We start from the raw sequence: 18,910 nt of genomic DNA, 5'->3' as shown, positions 1-18,910 counted from the left end.
GGTGATATGCTCAGCTTTTGTTTCTTGTTTTTGGCAAGATGTTTTCACTTCTCGGTTGTCTACACCTTCATGACGTCTAATATTCCACAAGGCAAAACTAGATCATCATCATGTTCATCATAACTGATTCTAATTCATCAAACATTCCGTTGCTTTTTATATACATGCTTTAAATCACTTCAGAAAAGCATGTATTTTGATGAGCCGACGTTTGTTTATTCACAGCTGTGGTCGTTGCACTCTTCACACGCACTGCTCCTAATAACATTTTGACTCTGCTTTAAAAAAAATTTAAAAAAAGAAATAAATGGCCTGGTTCTGTTGGGAGCTACATAGTTAGCAAGGCTTGAATTCAGCATGAACAGGCTGTGAAAACTTGACCTTGCAGCTGATGCACGTGCAGAAATTCGAGATCAACTTTCAGGCTCCGACTTACTTCCTCGCTGTGCCGTTCTCTGCAGCTCCGCCGGTAACATTTGCCGATGTCCCAGAGAAGGACCTTTACCAGGGGGTTGTGGAGCAAGAGCAGCTCGTTCTGTCATGCGATGTATCGAGAGCTGACGGGCTCGTCCAGTGGTACAAGGACGGTGCTGAAATGCAATCAAGCAGTAATGTGTCAATGCAAGGCGAGGGCACCAAAAGGACTTTGACCATACGCTCATCCCAGCTGTCTGACAAGGGCACGTACACATGTCGTGCTGGAGACAACATTTTAATGTTCAAGGTTAACATACGAGGTAACAAATCGTCTTCCTTCAACCTAAATGTTCACTTCAAAAGTCGTTTACTCTCGAATATTCGGACTGTTTGATGATCTGATGATTTGATGTTCTCCCCTCAAAGAACCTCCCGTGACGATAATCTATCCAAAGGAGGACGTCCACCTCGACCGTCACGTCCCTGAGGAAATCATTCTGAGCTGTGAGCTGTCTCGTCCCAGCGGGGTGGTCAGCTGGTACAAAGATGGCCAAAAGCTCCAAGAGAGTGAAAACATCAAGCTCAAGATAGAAGGGCCTTACAGAAGGCTCAAGATTATCAGCAGCAGAGTGGAAGATTCTGGAGAATATGTCTGTGACACGGCCGACGACTCAATATTTTTTCACCTCAGTATTACAGGTAAAGTTCCAAATGGTATGCATACAGGAAAAAAAAGCTGAATGATTAAAAAAAAAAGTGTTATTTGAGCCTGACCAGTGTATCTTCAAAGAGGAGTGAGTGACTCACTTCTCCATGTGAGTAACGTCTTCAGATTTAAAGCAGATGCAGCTCCATTCTCATCTTTACTGAGCTGCCAGTCATTGTCACAAACTGTTCCAGCTTTGGATAGGTGGTGGGCGATGGGTTATGGGCTCTTTGTTGCTTTACTGTAAAGCAGCGTGAGATACCTTTGAAACACAGTGTTTCTGTTGATAGAGATATGGAACATGCCATTTACACCATTAGGTAAGCCGTAATAGTTTGGACCACTTATGGTCCATTCTTTGTGGCACGACCCATAAATGGAAAATTCTCTTTCTAGGACAATTCTGTCACATCCAGAGATCGTTGTGGGTATAGATTTTTCAAAAGCCTTTTTTGGAACAAAAATCATCTTGTTTCTTCCCCAAATCTAAAGTTGAGTTTGTCAAAAGATTTTTTTCACGTCTGTATCCCTAAATGTATTGGGTTGCTTGCTTTTTGATCAATTAGCAGGTTTACCGAATGTTGCAGTCATTGAGTGTAAGTGATACTTTTAGTTGAAAACTGCATGGGACCCGTACCTCTCTCACCTATATGTCTTATTTAATTTATCATTGACCATTGAGCAGTATGTAAACCTGATCAAAACGTCCATTTCCAGAGCCTCCAGTACAAATTGTATCCCCAAGTCAGTCCCAAATGGAACTGTGCCAGCAGACCTCTGAGAGGATGGTACTGAGCTGTGAGATCTCGCGGCCCAATGCAGTGGTGCGCTGGTATCGAGACGGACTCGAGGTGGAGGAGAATGACAACCTTATTCTCGAGGTGGATGGGGTCTACAGAAGACTTATTATTCCACAAGCTACCGTCAAAGACTCAGCCGAATATGTGTGTGACACAGCAGATGACTCGGTGACGTTCTTTGTAAACATAGCAGGTAATGTCACCAATCTATACGAAACACTAGCTCCACTTGAAGTACGAATATATCAGGTTCTTTTCTCATGCACAAATCATCTTGAATTACAGAGCCTCCTGTTCGGTTCATACGTCCGCGGAAGACAGCAAGCAGAGTAGAGAAAGTGGCCGGAGAGACTCTGGTCCTGGACTGTGAGGTTTCAAGATCAAATGCCGAAGTCACCTGGAAGAAGAACGGGGACGAGGTGGAGGATTCCAGGAATGTCACGATCCTTGAGGATGGTGTCATGCGTCAGTTAACCATTCACTGCCTGACAGAAGACGATGCTGGCCAATATGTCTGTGATGCAAAGGACGACGTAATGGATTTCACTGTGAAAGTACAAGGTAGGTGCTTTCTCAAAATATTGCGCAAAAATAACTGAACACTGGTGGTTTATAGTGTGCTATAGTGTGCTCAAAACAAAACAGCAGGAAAAATCTAGTAGGGACAAACTCAAATGACTTCACCATCGGACATTAGTGTTGAGTGTAATGGACATGAGGTCTGAGTTTACACCGCCAATATTTTGAAAACTCCTGTTGGCATATTTTGGTGCCCCAAATTTAACATGTTTTTGACCTGCCACACAGGTCAAGGCACACAGCCTTTTTTTAAGTAGAAAAAAAACAACAATGTTTAAAAGCTTGTGTTGTGGTAACCAAAGAGTTAATCATTGTCATTTCCATTTGGACCAATGTCCACTCTGAGCCACATGAACTGGTGTAAGAAACAAACCATTAACTTTTTAAAACAACCGACTCTCCAGTTTATCAACTGCACCACACATAAATGGTTTTTAAAAAATTCTGAAAGTATTTGAAAGAATCTCTCAAATTCAGACGTGATCAATCTCTATTCCTCTAACAGTGGTGAATCCAAACCTGAGAGTAGATCCTCAGTGGATTCCAAATAGTCAGCCAATGGAAAGCCTGAGCCAGTTGATCTACCTCCTATAATTATTTGTTGATTGGAATCATATTTGAAGAGTGAAGTTTGGTCCTTTAGTGCCCATTTCATTATCCATCCATCCATCCATCCATCCATCCATCCATCCATCCATCCATCCATGGCTGGGAACATAATGGAGGGCCTCCTTTGAAAATGTTTGAAATGTTTTGTGTGAGCATTTAACCCTTTGTAATGTCTTCCCTTTCGTCCACCCAGATCAAACCGATCCATTGTTTTGCCACCTTCATTTTGTAAAATATTGTATAAAACATGAATGTACAGTAAATTACATCCTTTTTGAGGAACATATGGGGAATTTCAAACTAATGGACCACTGGCATTTTAATGAGGACATATCAGACATATGCGTATATAAATAAAGTTTGTCAGGATGTTCTTTCAACACAATGTTCATTTCTTAATGGCAGCTGTTGTTTTGACTTACAACAGGAACCATCTGTGTTATTTTAAGACAACCAAACTTATGACATTTCAATTTTGAAATCAGACCATGATTATTGGAATGTTGATTTACGTTTGCCTTGATAATAGAATGTCATTTCTTATCAGCACATCTTACTAATACTACTGGAAAGCCTGATCAGTCTCCTTTAAAATGCTGTGTGATATCCTCTAATTCTTCAACCTGTATTAGTTGCAAGTCAGCCAACGTGGTTGCGGTGGTCACTCTGCACCCCCATGCTGATCCCACAAGTGTTTAATGGGTGTGAGGTCAGAGCTGCTGGCAGGTCACTTCATCCTCTCCACTCTCACTCTCTGGAGGTCGTTTCTGATAAACGCCGCTCTGTGGGGACAAACATTGTAATTCATCTCGGAGGATAGAGTTCCGTCACAGATGGTGGAGATATGTGCTTGCCAGTGGTTGCAGAAGTTCACCTTGATATCTCTGTGCGGGATTTTTGCCTTGGAAGGGAATAAATCCTTAATATGGCAATGTTTTAAAGGAAAATGGTTGAACTCGACACAAATTTTCTCACATTTTGTGAACGTTATAGAGTAGATTACCACCGTACTTGAATATATCTATGTACTGTATTTTGACCTATTTTGACCCCAGCACATTCCAACATAATACGATCATGTCTGATTGAGTCTTGGCCAATAATTGACAATGTTATCATTGTTAACAAATTAATTAAAAGTGAGCAAAAAACTCAAATAGATTTTTTTTAAATTCCACTTTCAATATTACATTTTTTGTTTTCTATTTTCTTTCCGACTTTGTGGCCCTCTATGCTTTGCATGCAAAGTTATTTTTGATTTACTCTGCTATTCAATTTCATCTATACTAGAGGAAAAGACTAATCCATGTTTCACTGGAATCACTCTTCTTCTCCCCCTGTTTCTCTTTTTCAGAGTTGCCTGTTAGAATTCTTGGAAAAACAGATGCAAAAACTGAAAAGCAGTTCTCGGTTTCGGACGATATAATTCTAGTCTGTGAACTCTCCAGAGTCAAAGCCTCAGTCAGCTGGTACAAAGATAATCGTCTCATAGACGACACAGAGCGATACTGTTGCGAGGAGCAAGGCGTTTTCCATTCCCTGGTTGTCCTAAACGCCGGGCTGGAAGATTCGGGGGAGTACACCTGCGATGCAGTGGATGATAAGATGGTCTTCTATATCACTGTCAAAGGTAATCCTATGAATAATGAATATTTAATAATAAAGATGACGAATAAAAGAACATTTGAGTGTGTGTATCTCCAGAGCCGCCTGTGCAGATCATCGGGAACTCGGGGAACCCGGAGCATCATATGCTGGTAGCAGGAGACGACCTTATTCTGGAGTGCGAAGTGTCTCGGCCGAACGCCACCGTTCAGTGGCTACGGAATGGAGAGATCCTGAAACCGGACACGCGCTTACAGATTGATAGCCGTGACGCTGTAAGAAAGCTTGTTCTCTCTGGATTGCGTCCCTCAGACTCTGGAAAATACATTTGTGACGCCATCGATGACAAACTGATAACCATCGTCGAGGTTCAAGGTAAAGTTAACGCCATCTGGTAATGCTCTCTGTTCTCATGCATGTGTGTGACGGTCGAATGTCTTTCTCCTCAGATCCACCGGCCACATTTCTGAACAACACGGAGAGTAATGATGTCTCTGCGTATGAAAACGAGAGCGTCACACTGTGTGCCGTCCTGAGCCGTGAAAGAGCTAATGTTCGGTGGCTGAAGGATGGCCAACTATTGAACGCGGACAACATTCACATCTCCAGTGAGGGTAATACCCACAAGCTCGCCATTAATCCCCTGCAGCTGTCAGATTCTGGAGAATATGTGTGTGACGCAAGCACAGACGAAATGTGTTTCAGTCTTTTAGTCAAAGGTGAGATTCTGGCCCTGCTTCTAAAACATGTCCCCTCTACACCCATTTCGCTTTTATTAGATCCTAACTGCCGCTGAACGAACTCTGAAGTTGTATTTCTCCGTTGTGTAATCATCAGAGATGAAGGTGAAATTTATCCGTCAGCTGGAGAGCGTTGCATCTGTCAAAGGCAGCAGCCTCACGTTGTTCTGCGAGGTCAACAAGCCCAAAGGTGATGTTCAGTGGCTGAAAGGCGGCCAGGAGATCTCGCCAAGCCGTCGGCACACAATACGGGCGCAAGGCCGAGAGCGAAGCTTCACAATCCACCAGCTGGTGGACGAAGACGCTGGAGAATATTCATGCGAGTCAACAGATGACAGGACCTGGGCTGCTGTCACAGTGGAAAGTAAGTCAAGTTTTCAATCTCAGATGGATCGGAATGACTCGTCAGACTAACGCTGACAGATCGGACTGTGTTTCAGCTCCTCGTGTCATCGAGTTTGTCGCCGAGCTTCGGAATATCACCGTCTGCGAGGGGGAGGACGCGGTGTTCAAGTGCGTGGTTTCCCCGGCGGACACCAAGATGGTGTGGCGCTTAAATGACAAGCAAGTGGCTCTGAATGAGCGCGCTGTCATTTCCAGCAACGGCCTCTGCCACATGCTCTGCATCAACAACTGCATGGTTTCAGATAGCGGCAGGGTGACAGCTGATGCAGAGGGGTTGGTATCAGAGGCAGAACTCCAGGTTCAAGGTGAGTTGTTGCCCCTTCCATTAACACCGTAACTACACAAACATGTGTGGATGAGTCGCAGGGAGCTAGTATTTAGCAGCCATTTGCAGTTTGACAACCTTGTATCTCGCCGTACAAATGAACTATTTTCAGCAATAATGCGAACGTTAGGAGCGTTTACATGCCAGTGTACATTAATACCACATAAGCACATATGAGCAGACGATGGGCCTTTCCAGAGCGCGGTGTTGAGCAGGCGTCTTTGACGGTTCGCAGTTAGCAGGTTCTCCCTTTAGGATTCCTCTGATTACTGACAGTGACATGTGGCTCAGGTTTTGGCTTCGGGGGCGAGGGTCCTCCCAGATTTTTGCTCTGCCAGACCTTCAGTAGACGCTCCTTCTGGCCTCTGCAGTTTCACTGCCTCATATTATACACTTTTTTAATTTCGCTGACATCTTGTTATAGACTTTAGCTTCGATAAGTTGATACTTTGAAATGTAAGTTGGAATGAGAAAGTTGAATTTACGATGAAAATATGGAAAATGTGCTCAGTTTCTCTGCTCTGTCGGAGACGCAACGCTCCCATATAATCAGATTGCTGCTAAAAGCACAAGGTGGAAAGTTCAAAACTTTGTTTGATCAAGAATTAATTATATATTTCAAAGTAACAACGCAAGACCATAGTAAATGTTTCATGTGTCTGTTGCAGATACTACAGTGCATCCCTATCTCTAATTAATGTCATTCATTTTCTACGGAAATTACTTTTGAAAATACAGAAAATGTGGAATTATCTGATAAGTACAACTTCCTGTGAGTCAAACGATGGTTTAGAGTCCGTACTGTATCTAAGGTTTATTCCCTTTCACAATAAAAAATACTTCAACACAAGTGGGAATGACCAGACGATGGGGGGGTGTACCCCCCCCCCCCCCGCCCCCCCCCCCCCCCAGTCTTCCCAGCAAATGCCACACTGAGCTTAAAAATAATAATAAAATAATAAAAAATCAGTGGACAGCAGATTTTGCTGTCTAGTAATTTCCACCATTTGTTTTAAGAGCAACAGGTGCTGTTCACCAAGAAAATGACACCGGTTGTCGCTGAAGAGTACAGCGAGGCTACTCTGGAGGTGGAGGTGAGCCTGGAATCAGAGGAGCTGCAGTGGATGAGGCAGGGAGTGCTGATCCACCCCGGCGCCAAGTACACTCTGAGCCACCGGGGCCGAAAGCACAGCCTCACCGTCCACAAGCTGGCCATGTCCGACCGGGGCACCTACAGCTGCGAGACCCTCCACGACCGCACGCAGGCCCAGCTCACGGTGGAGCGTGAGTGCGCACATGTTCTCACTATGCCCTGTTGTTGTTTGTTTACCGCCGTTGCCGGCGACGTCGCCTCTCGCGCACGCCCCCCCGTTACTTGCGAAGGCAAAAGCTTAATTAACTGAGTAAGAGTAATTTGAGTGACTGGGGACCAGAGGGGCACTCGCACTGGAACATGACGGCAACCGACAGGTGATATCTGTATGGCCCAAGTTGACTTAGTAGGCAGGGGTTTCTGTATTGACACGCAATCAATAACCCCCCCCCGATGTGATATGGGGGGGCGGGGGCTGTCAACAGAGCTAAATATGGCTACATCTTCAGGGGGTTTTCTGAAACAAAATACAATTTTTCCAACAAAAGCCACCCCCTACATTTTCCCCAAGCTGTAATCGTGACACGCTATAAAAGTGGCAGCTTGTCGTTATTAAGACGTACTTCCGCTTGTTTTTCTTTGCGCATGCTTCTTGTGTTTCTTAGTCCTATGATCCGCGGGCGGGCGGGTGAATTAAAGGCTGTTCTTTCAACACTGTGTGGGGTGGAAAGGGGAAAGTCAGGACTTCAGGCTGCTGTTGGCACCTCCTATGAATTTGGATCTCCTCTCATTGCATCTAAATTTACACCCTGGCCTTCAAAACTAAGGTTGTTGTCATCGGGTCTCCAAAATAAACACTCCTTTTTTTTCCTTTTTTTTTTTTTTCCAATGCTTGTCTGTGTTAGAATAAGTGAAAAATGTTGGCAGTTTCTGAGCTGGCTTTTGTGTAAAGCCCGGTACTCAAATGGCTAAAATATCAGCTCGTGACCGTGTGCCAGCGTGTATTGTTTAGGTGCTGTGTGCGGACCGGGCTCCAGGACTATTCGGTAACAGAAAAAGGACACCGCGTCTCCTCAGTGTTAAGCTGGAGTGAAAATGCTGGTCCGGTCGTTCAGCTGTGTATTTTTCCTGCCCCCGCTTCCACAGCTCGAAAGATCACCATCACCAGGGGGCTGAGCGAAGTCAAGACTACGGAGAGGGAAACGGCTTCCTTCGAGGTGGAGCTCTCGCATCCCAACGTCCCCGGGACCTGGACCAGGAACGGAATCCAGCTTAAACCCACCAATCACTTCCGAATGAGCGCCAAAGGATCCGTCCACAGCCTCACCATCTACAACCTGTCGGTGGAAGACACCGGCAGCTTTGTGTTCTGCGTGGAGAATCAGAAGACCTCTGCAAGGCTCGTGGTGAAGGGTAGGTAATGCAGGTGAAATGTCGACAAAAGTCCTACGCGGGCTCAGGTTGCAAGTTGCAAAACGTGACCCAAAAGGCAAAATGAAAATCCCCAAAATTTTGTTGCAGTCTCATACCAGAAGCTGGAGTGGTCCAGTCGCAGCTGGCCCGACGCCAACCAGCGGAGGCATGATAATAGAAAGGAGCGGCGGCTCTGCTACCGTTGCCTTTCATCCGGGATCGGGTTACAAACACAGAATAGCCTAGCGTGACCCGATGAAAAAGCAGTAGCTCTGCTCAATCTTTTCTGTCAGGTGCCAGTTTAACCTCATGCTGTAAAATAATCCACTCCATGCCCAGTCACTCAGTACGCATCATCCCCCTGAGCTGGGGATGAAATGCTACGGATGACAAACGGATAAAAATGTCATCACGGTGATTTAGCCCATATAGGTTACTTTGATTCTGAGCTGCGGTGAATTTGGAGAATTCCCAGCATGGCTGGCGCTGTTTGACTGAATGTGTTTGGTTTGGTTTCTACACCAGAGCCTCCGGTGACAGTTTTCAGAAAGTTGGAGGACCGCAAATTCCCCGAAGGAGCGACGATCTCTCTGGAGTGTGAGCTGTCCAGACACAACGTTGACGTGAAGTGGATGAAGGCCAGTACCGAGTTACTCGTTTTCTTCTTTATCATCAACATTTTTTTTTCACACACAAAGTGCCTGAGGTACAGAAATGTCGGTCAGCGTCGCCTGTCCAGCGTCTAGTCCCGGGGGGATTCAATTTCAAGGGGGCCAAACCCTACAAAACAATAGTAATTCTTTAAGGCGTTAATCCAGGAATTAAACCCATTTTGAAAATACAGAATCTTACAAGACATTTGACAAACTCCAAGAAGATCTTTAGGATTTTTGTCCAACAATGATCAAGTGAGGTCTGTGAGTTATGTGTTTTAAATCACATCCAAACCATCAATTGATCAAATGAAATTAATAAAAAGAAAACAAAAAAAAAAACCATTGGATGTTAAATAAGTGAGTTACAAATGAGTCTTGTTTTAGTGCAAATGATAGCACAGAAACAGTTTTAGTTAAAGTTTGAAATGAAAGACTACGACACCTGGACACCAGTGAGCCCACAGTGTCGGTGCTTCTGGATATGAGTGATGCATTTATCAGGTTTTTCATAGAAATTCATGATAATCTCTCAATTTCCTCTCTCATGTTTGTTGGGGGTTTCATGGGTCTATTTCTGGGCCCTATTCTGTTTCAGGTATACGTGTATAGAAGGTTTTTCGATATGAATTTTTGTACGAAATATTTCCAAGCTCAAGCAGGAGAAAAGGTTTTTTATGTTTGGTCATCAGGCTAAAGCCTCGTTTACATCACAACGTTTCAAGTTGTTTGTGTGTTTGTGTTTGCATGTAGACAGAATTTGGGGGGGGAAGCATTTTCAAAAAGTTTTAAAGCTCTGAGTATCATTGTTGTGTTAAAATGTTACACACTGAGTCACTCTGGTCACCTCTAAACCCTTACAAACTCTGCTGAGGAGGATGTACATTGTTTTAAAGCCCATACATACTGTAGATACCAGGAAGTTCACCATTTTAGTGTTTTTTTTTTTAAGCCAAAATGACTTGATTGTGTTTTTGTTTTGTTTTTTCAGAATGGGGTTGAGGTGAAACCAGGGAAGGATATGCGCATTTATGCGATGGGGAGGAAGCGGTTCCTTCAGGTCATGAAATGCAGTGTCAGCGATTCCGCCGTGTACGCCTGTGATGCCGGAGACATCGCCACATCCTGCGCGGTGGAGGTCTACGGTATGTCCGCTGTCTCGGCTCTTTGAGTGGGTGACAGCGAGGTGATGATGGGTAAAAGGAGAGAGAGAAAGAAAAAAAAAACTCCCTCTGGCTACAAGTGTCAAACCGGTTTTACCGCCGCTGGTTTTCAGTGCAACCCGCAGAAAAGTTACACGCCTGCAAGTCAGTGAGAAGAGACACTGAGAGGTTTTGTTAGATTGCCCCTCACACCACAGTATTTATGCCGTGACAACAATCGGAGGTGTGCAGCATTATTTTACAGAGATGCACTTAACATACAACAACAACTGAGCAGAGGCAGCGTTTCAGAAAAGTCACGTTTTCCTCATTTCCACATTTCTGTGTGAACGTTAGTTTATCATAAAGGAAGGAATGTTTTTGCCAAAAGAATCTTACAGTGAGGAAACTTACATTCGAATGTGTATAAATCACCAGAGAGAATTTGATTATGGAACATGAGTATTTCCAAACATGCCTTCTCCAAGGTCATTTCTGAGAGGAAATCTTTAAATTATTATTAAAAAAAACAACAACAACCCAGTTTTAATTGAAACTAGTTACATTTAGTTATAATCTGCACACGAACTCCGAAAAATCTTTGAAATGAGATTTACAAGAAATTCTTTTATGATGATTTTTACAATGTAAATACACAGTATATTACTTTACTATACTGTATATATTCACAATATATAACTTTTCAATTCATTACACATTTTGGGACACGCCAATTCACATGTTTCTTATCAATAAATTTGAACTAGTCGCACAATATCATGCAATTGATGCAGTAAACTTTTTGTTAGTGTTGCTCTTAGGTAAGAGAGTAAGTAAATAAATGTTTGCAATGATCAGTTAAATGCGGCAAAGTCACCCTTGCCTTATGGGGGGAAAGTATTGGCCTTCGTTTCTCAGTCATGCATCCTGAGTCAATGACTGCTTTTCTCCTGGATTCACTCATAATAGTTGTGACAGTGTCTTTTGAATGGATATGAATTCAGTTTAAAAAGTCTCTGAAATATTTGAGTTAATGTTGCACGCTTGCAGTATGTTTACTGAAAACTGTATTAACTTAACAGTCATTTAAATTTTTATTCTCTGAAATGATCATTTCTGTTGGTATAAACACTGGAAACTGTTGAAAATGGTGTTTCTGTCAAACTTCACACCAGTTGAGCTTTGAGCTTTACAAATACAGCGCAACACTGCCATCTAGCGACATTTAGAAACAATTACAGTACAGAGGTCAAGTTACAACTTCATATTTAATGTTTCAGTTTCAGAATCAAACGAGATGAATCACATTATTAATTTAGAGTCAGGGGGGAAAGTATTTTTTAGTGCTTTTTGTTCCAATCGTAGTTGAAGATGCCGTGTTGTTTGTGCCCGCAGAGCGTGAGCTGCTGATCCTTCAGGGCCTGCAGGACGTGGACATCCAGGAAGATCAGAACGCTGTGTTTGTGTGCGAGATCTCCGTGGAGGACGTGCCAGGAGAATGGTACAAGAGCGGCGAGCGGATACAGCCCACCAGCGCCATCAAGATCCGACATGAAGGTCAGCTCAAATGCTCATTGTTTGGCTTTAACGTGCGTGTTAGAAACACAGTTTGATATGAGGTTCGATTGACGACATCAAACAGAAACAAGCATTGGAACTCAGCTCAGATGTTTCCTGTGTTTCCTGAGACTTTCTCTTGAGTTCAGGTCTGGAGGCTCTCGGTCTCTCCGGGACCTTCTTAGCTCACCTGGATTTGTGTTTTGGGTTATTAACTTATTTACTATTAATTATAAACTGAACGTTTCCATCACCCTTCCCATGATCATTGATACCCAGGGAGAGATCATGGAGCCCCAAGCTGAGGGGGATCATCTTGAATTTTTTTTCCAATTTCTGTTTTTACCCCGAGGATTTTAACTCAGCTTGAGACTCTGCTCCCGTTTTATTTGTTGTCATTTTATTGTATTTTATTTAATTTTCATGAACTGATTGCACCTTGTGTTTCTAGGTTTATATGTCTATTTATGTACTGTGGGTCAAAGCGGTTGTTTTTAAAGTGCTCTAGAAATAAAGTTGAGTTGAGTAGAATACAGTTTACTGATAGTTAAACAACTGTATTCTGCTTTTAATGCAGCATCTCAAGGCTTTCCAGAATTTGCAATTAAAATCTGGTCTATTTTTTATGTTGATTTTTCATTTCCTCTTTGTTTTCTTCAGGAACCAAACACTTTCTTCTCATGTGCAACGTGCGAGCGGAGGACTCCGGGGAGATCAAGTTCGTTGCCCGGCACGTTGAGTCTGTGGCCTCCCTGGAAGTGGAAGGTAATGAGCTGATGAAACGTCACGGACTGACTGCACCCACAGAAGATCCGCCGCAGCGGATCTGGATCCCGGTTGCATGTTATTCTCACGAGGAGCAGGACAATCACGTGCCAGAAGTTTAGTTTAATGGTCTCATGCAGCTCAGTTTGATCTTGACCGAGTGACACCCCCCGTTTACAAGACAACGATTCAAGTTAAAAAACGCATCGTTTTTACATTTTTCAGAAAACGTTTTGAAAACGATGCTTGTTTACATGGGATTTGGGAAAATATGGACCGGGCTGGAGGCAAACATTGTATTTCTAGTCCATCCACTTGAGAAGAAGAATGATTTACTGCAGCTGTGGTGCAAAAGAGCATTTCCACATTTCCAAAAAGTTGCGTTCTCCTCGTTTACACAGACTGAGTAAAAACATTTTCAAAAAGTTCCACCTTGGGAGCCGTTTCCAGTAACTTCAGTAGCTTTTCACTTGGAAACCAGAAAAATCCACGTTTTCCTTTTGTTTTAGAGCCAAATGGTACAAGCGAATTATAAAAAGTATTTCCTAATTAGATATTGCTCAATAAAATAAGACAGATAAACTGTAATTACATTTTTCGCAATCTGCACAAAGATGTGAACCAGTTTATTTTCCTCTTTGGATTAGATTGATTTAACTTCACGCTGCTTCTCAAAACACACAACCTCTGCAGCTGTCGGCTATATTCTTTTTTCTCTCACTATATTAATTCTATGGCTTTACAGTAAATGTTAACGTTATGGTTTGATGTCTCACTAAAACAGTGTAATCTCCTCTCAATTATCTCGAAACATCCGTTCATTTATCGAGCAAGTTTATGGTTTTGTTCTTTAAATTTCACGCTGATGTAGGTCATCCTCTGGGGCCGGATCGGCCCCTGTGGTGGGCCAGATGGTTGACCCCTGCTCTTGTGCATGTCTTCGATGAATGTAAAATATTCCCCGAGCACAGGGTGAACCGAACGTCTTTCTTTGCCCGGACACGTCCACTCTTCACGTCCTATCTGAGGCATCTGAGGGGAGTTTTGTAAATGCGTGAGAAAGTCAGTGTTTTCATTGTTTTCCAAGAGGCTGTTAACTAGAACTGCACTTTGCACAGAATAGAGACACGCGTAATTTGTTGCTATCTATCTATCTATCTATCTATCTATCTATCTATCTATCTATCTATCTATCTATCTATCTATCAGCTCATTCGATCAGATTTTAGAAAAATGTTCCCTAAAACTGTCCAATTGTAGGAGGATTTAAAAAAAATATTTTTCCTCAACCTGAGCATTTTGTATTATTGTATCTTTCAATACTTTGGTGTATCTGCCAGGAGTCATTGTGAAACGTCTGCAACTCCAGATTGCAGAGGTATAATGTTCTGACTGCGTCTTCCCCCCTCAGAGCTTCCCGTCAACATCGTGAAGCCCCTGCAGGATACGACGGCCCTGGAGAAGACCCGGGTGATCCTGGACTGCACCGTGTCCAACCCCCGCTGCAGCATCCGCTGGTACAAGGGCTGCAACGTCGTCCTGCCCTCCGAGCGCTTCGAGATCTGCAGCGAGGGCTGCTACCGCAAACTGGTCCTCCAGCAGGTGGCGATGGAGGACGACGGCACGTACAGCGTGCAGGTCGGAGAGTACTCCTGCTCGGCCAGGCTGACCGTGGAGGGTAAGACCAATATACTCCTGTGATAAAAAACTGGTTTCTCATTGGCTATTTGTCCAGAACTGGATACCTCAGGAAGCTCGTTGAATATGTGTGGTGTGAAAAGAAGTCGCCAACATCCTCAAAACTGCAGTTTTGAAGTTGTTGCACAGTTTATGCTTGAAAACAGGTAGAATGGAAACATGCCACTGGAAACCTGCACAAGGACATATCTTCTCCTTTTCCCAATGTGATCTGGGATAAACTCCTGCTCCTTTCGACCCCACATAGGACACACTTTGTGTCCTGTAACTGCTTTTTCCTCTGGCATCCATCCATCTGTTCTCGGTCCGTCTGTCCTCTTTATGTAAGTCAGGGTCCACCCATACATCTGCCACCCAACGTTCTGCCCGTCAATCCATCAATCACCTATTTAGAGTCTCAAATAAAGCCAACAAGCCTGTCTTTAGATTGTGAAATGAATCTACAGGACTCATAGAAAAGCTTCTCACAGGAAGTCCTGAAATGAATTCTAAAGCCAGGTGTGTGTGTGTGTGTGTGTGTGTGTGTGTGTGTGTGTGTGTGTGTGTGTGTGTGTGTGTGTGTGTGTGTGTGTGTGTGTGTGTGTGTGTGTGTGTGTGTGTGTGTGTGTGTGTGTGTGTGTGTGTGTGTGTGTGTGTGTGTGTCGAGTGTGTGAACCACGAATCCACTGTGCCAACAAACCAAGAGTGTCTGTCCAGTCACAGCTGAATAAAGGCTTGACAAGCAGAGCATCGTGGCACAAAGTGGAAAATGTTGAAACAGCTGAGGATCAAAGGAAAGAAACACTTGAGGAACGTTAGAAAACATCTGACATCAAGTTGGAACAAATTGTCCACACGACAGAACGTGGGGAGAACGCACGAACACGAGGATAGTGACTCCTGATCGTGACTGGAGGACAAAAGTTTTACATCTAAAAGAAGTCCACTGTAAAATAACCCGGCCCTCTCTTCAAAAAACTGTACTGACTTTTTTTTTCCAGTAAAAAAAAAAAGCATTTGTTGGTATATTTGTTCGAGTAAATTACAGAAAGATCTGACAGATTTTGTAGTAACCTTGATGTATATGTACTTCATTATTCGGCACCATTTTAAAGACAAGCTTTATTTGTTTGCTTTTGCTTGATATTTAATCTCATGAATGAGTTTCTTGTGGTGTTCTAAGGTTTTAGTATTTAGAGATTTAAATCTTAACAAACAATTGAGAGTAGAAATATACTTTAATATTGTGTCCAGGACAGAAACATTTCAGATGCTGTATTAAAAGTTTCAAACAGGTATTGTATATCTAACAGAATATCAGCCTCTCAGACGTAAAGCTGTGCAGAGCTTCACTAATCTGTCAGACGTTTCTCAACATCAATTTCAAAGACTTAAAATGCTCCACCGTAGTGTAATATCCACAAGTGATTCAGAGAGAAATTAGCAAATGAGATCCATGAATATAACTTAAGATTGTTATATTCGGCTGGTGTTTGTTGTATTTGATTCATTCAAAAGAGGGATTGATGAATTCTGATTTGAAATCTAATCTAATCTCTGTCTTTATTATATGGATAGTGTAATCAGCTGTTCTTTTTCTATCTATGTCATAAAATAAATTTTTTACTCAGTGAATATAATATAGAAAGATTCAAATCGATCAATCAGACACTACTGTTTTGAACCACTAGATGTCAGGAGTGCGACAGATTTGGATTCAGTGCCGTGCTTCACCTCTTGGTTTGACTCCATCCTTTGCCCTGTGGCAGCCCAGTCCGTGTTGATGGTCCGAGAGCTGCAGGACGTGGAGGTCGCGGCCCCCGATGAAGCCTGCTTCGAGTGCGAGGTCTCCGTCCCCGTCTTCAAGTCGCCCGTGTGGAGCCTGAACGGGGAGCCGCTGCAGCCCAGCGCCGGGGTCCGGATGGAGAAGATGGGCACCGTCCACCGGCTGACCCTCAGGCAAACGTCCCCGGACATGAGCGGAGTGGTGGAGGTCTCCTTCGGGAAGGCGAAGAGCAGCGCCCAGCTCCGGGTCGTGGGTGAGCCTCACTGATGGAGACATGAATGTTTGGCTTCTGGTCACATGACGCCTGCGGGTGAACGCTGGAAGAATCTGGTGGATGAAACAAAAGATTATACTGAGGGGTGCAAAAGATATGCTGGAATTACCTCTAGGAGACTTGGTGTTTCTCAAAACCTCCATGTCCTGGAGGTGGAGATGATCAGAGATGATCAGTCGACCTGATCCACTGATCCTGATTGCTGGTATCACAGATACCAATGCTTTGTCCAGCCGGAGTTTTTCCACCCCGAGTTTCTTTTTTTTCAACCGGTTGAATCGCCCGGTCAGGCGTTGCACGACTCTGGCACACGCGTGCGAGCTGTACAGTGCAATAAAAGCAGAAATGGTTTGACTCCTAGAGAGCTGTCAACGATCCAGTATATTTACGACCCTCCCGACTGACTCACTATATAAGCAGTTTATTGGACTCGTGGTCGGTTCCACATAGTGTGTGTGCGTGCGTGCGTGCGTGCGTGCGTGCGTGCGTGCGTGCGTGCGTGCGTGCGTGCGTGCGTGCGTGCGTGCGTGTGTGTGTGTGTGTCACTGGGTCACGGAGGAAACCGCTTCACAATCAACTCTCCGACACACTAAGTCACATGTTTTTCTTTAAATAAGACACGTACTGTGTGCACACTGAAAGATACTCGTTGCAAAACAGATAAAAATAAAAAAAATTTGAGGCTAAAAGATGCTTGTAGGTTAAATATGTTGAAGGAAAAATGTACTTCATTAGTTTTGAGATCAACATATTTTTATTAATTAATTGATACAGTTTAAAATCACAGCATGGTTAAAACAGTTTTACGATCAAAATGGATTATTTTAAAGGAACGCACTCAATAAGAATTAATGTTAAAAAGTGATATGTAATTTAAAAAAAACATTTAGCATTCAATGGTCTCCCAGAAGTCTAAACCTATAGCAGCGTCTTTAGAAAATAGTCCAGGACGCTTTGAACCAGTCTGAACTGTAAAGGTGAATAAACAGGAAGGTTTGAAGCCTGATCTTAAAAGGAGAGACCGTCTCAGTGTCCCTAATCTTTTGGAATCTCTCAGAACCTCCAGGGGGCAGCATTGTGAGAGCCAAGAGTTCTCAGGGTGAGCGTGAGATATACAAACGGTTCTTGTCAGCTGTTGTAAAAAATATTTTTTTTGTGGCTGACATAGTTAAATTGCCCAACATTTCTTATTCCTCTCCCAAATTCGAGGTTCACTGTTGTTTCTAAGCGGCCCTTAGGTCAGTGTCAAACATGTGGACCAAAACCGGTTCACAAGAGGCTCCAAAACACCCATAATGCAACAGCTAGAGGAGAGGTTATTTGGACATTTGGACTGTATTTTGCACCATGAGGTTTCATTTTTGTTGAGATCGCAGTCACTTTCCGTAGTAGTTTTGTGAAAATAGAGATTTTCATTTTGTGTACTCTGCACCGCAACAAAGACAAACTTTAAAGTTTAACTTTAAAGGTTAATATGTCACTATTTTTACCAGTCCAATTACGTGAGTGACACAGATTTGTGACACCGTGATGCAGGGCCCTGCGTGCACGTGCGGTCCAGTCCGATAAACACGGTGAATGTTTTGGCTCCCTTAAGCACCACATTCTGTGAATACTATAGGGTGTTTACGGTCCCGCTCCATCGGCCCACATGTAGGTCAAGCAATTCAGAGCACATACCCACAAACGCAGGCCGCGCTATTCGCGGGTGCGTAAACTATTTTTAGTTTTATTATGTGGACTTGAAACGATGGAGTGTTGAGTTCAGTCGTCCGGCCCGAGCCAGTGAGCCCGTCGTAAACGACTCGGCTCTGACCTCAAGGCGACGCGCAGCGCCAAGAGGGTCGTTCTGGACATGCGAATGAGCTGAATTTAGGTCATATAAATGACAGATTTCCATGTCTTAAATCCAAGGTTTAATGAAGTATCAGTGGAGTCACGATACGGTTGAAGTACCGGTTTATTTCAGATCTGTAGGCAACCAACTGCAGCTCAACGTCAGACAGGGAGGTTTGATAATGAGGAATATGACGGTGTTAAAATTCATTTTTATTTCATTAAAAGACACTTTCAAACTGTTCTGTTAAAATAAAAATAAATTTTATATGAAGTCGCTGCTGCGGTTTGCAAGATATTTAAAGACTTACACTTCTCTCAAAAGTGAAAAGCTCTTCTGGTCGAGTTTATTGAATTGTATACAGATTATAAAATAAGTTCACAACATTATTTTTTTGTGAAATATTCGAGCAAGTTTTAGCTCTCTGGCTTCATCCAGGACTCGACGTTTACATTTACACGACAACGCATCATTTTGACGTTTTCATTTCAGAAAAGTTTTGCAGTGAGACGGCATCATTTTTAAAA

The 18,910-nt window shown here is 43.3% G+C and overlaps 1 protein-coding gene across 1 annotated transcript in view; it reads left to right on the top strand.

Annotated features, from left to right (window-relative positions):
• obsl1b (obscurin like cytoskeletal adaptor 1b) overlaps positions 1–18,910 on the top strand; it is a 36,916-nt gene that overhangs the window by 17,153 nt on the left and 853 nt on the right. The window contains exons 7-20 of the mRNA XM_080478222.1: positions 389–684; positions 4,560–4,741; positions 4,816–5,091; positions 5,166–5,435; positions 5,554–5,820; positions 5,897–6,166; positions 7,252–7,470; positions 8,426–8,692; positions 9,218–9,330; positions 10,337–10,490; positions 11,883–12,044; positions 12,705–12,809; positions 14,221–14,487; positions 16,256–16,525. Coding sequence (XP_080334348.1) covers positions 389–684; positions 4,560–4,741; positions 4,816–5,091; positions 5,166–5,435; positions 5,554–5,820; positions 5,897–6,166; positions 7,252–7,470; positions 8,426–8,692; positions 9,218–9,330; positions 10,337–10,490; positions 11,883–12,044; positions 12,705–12,809; positions 14,221–14,487; positions 16,256–16,525 — 3,118 coding nt within the window. The remainder of the gene's footprint in view (positions 1–388; positions 685–4,559; positions 4,742–4,815; positions 5,092–5,165; positions 5,436–5,553; positions 5,821–5,896; positions 6,167–7,251; positions 7,471–8,425; positions 8,693–9,217; positions 9,331–10,336; positions 10,491–11,882; positions 12,045–12,704; positions 12,810–14,220; positions 14,488–16,255; positions 16,526–18,910) is intronic.

Source organism: Lipophrys pholis (genome assembly GCF_963383615.2).
Source record: "Lipophrys pholis genome assembly, chromosome: 13".
Taxonomy (NCBI): domain Eukaryota; kingdom Metazoa; phylum Chordata; class Actinopteri; order Blenniiformes; family Blenniidae; genus Lipophrys; species Lipophrys pholis.
Note: the sequence above shows the minus strand (reverse complement) of the source record. Positions and strands in the feature narration are given on the sequence as shown.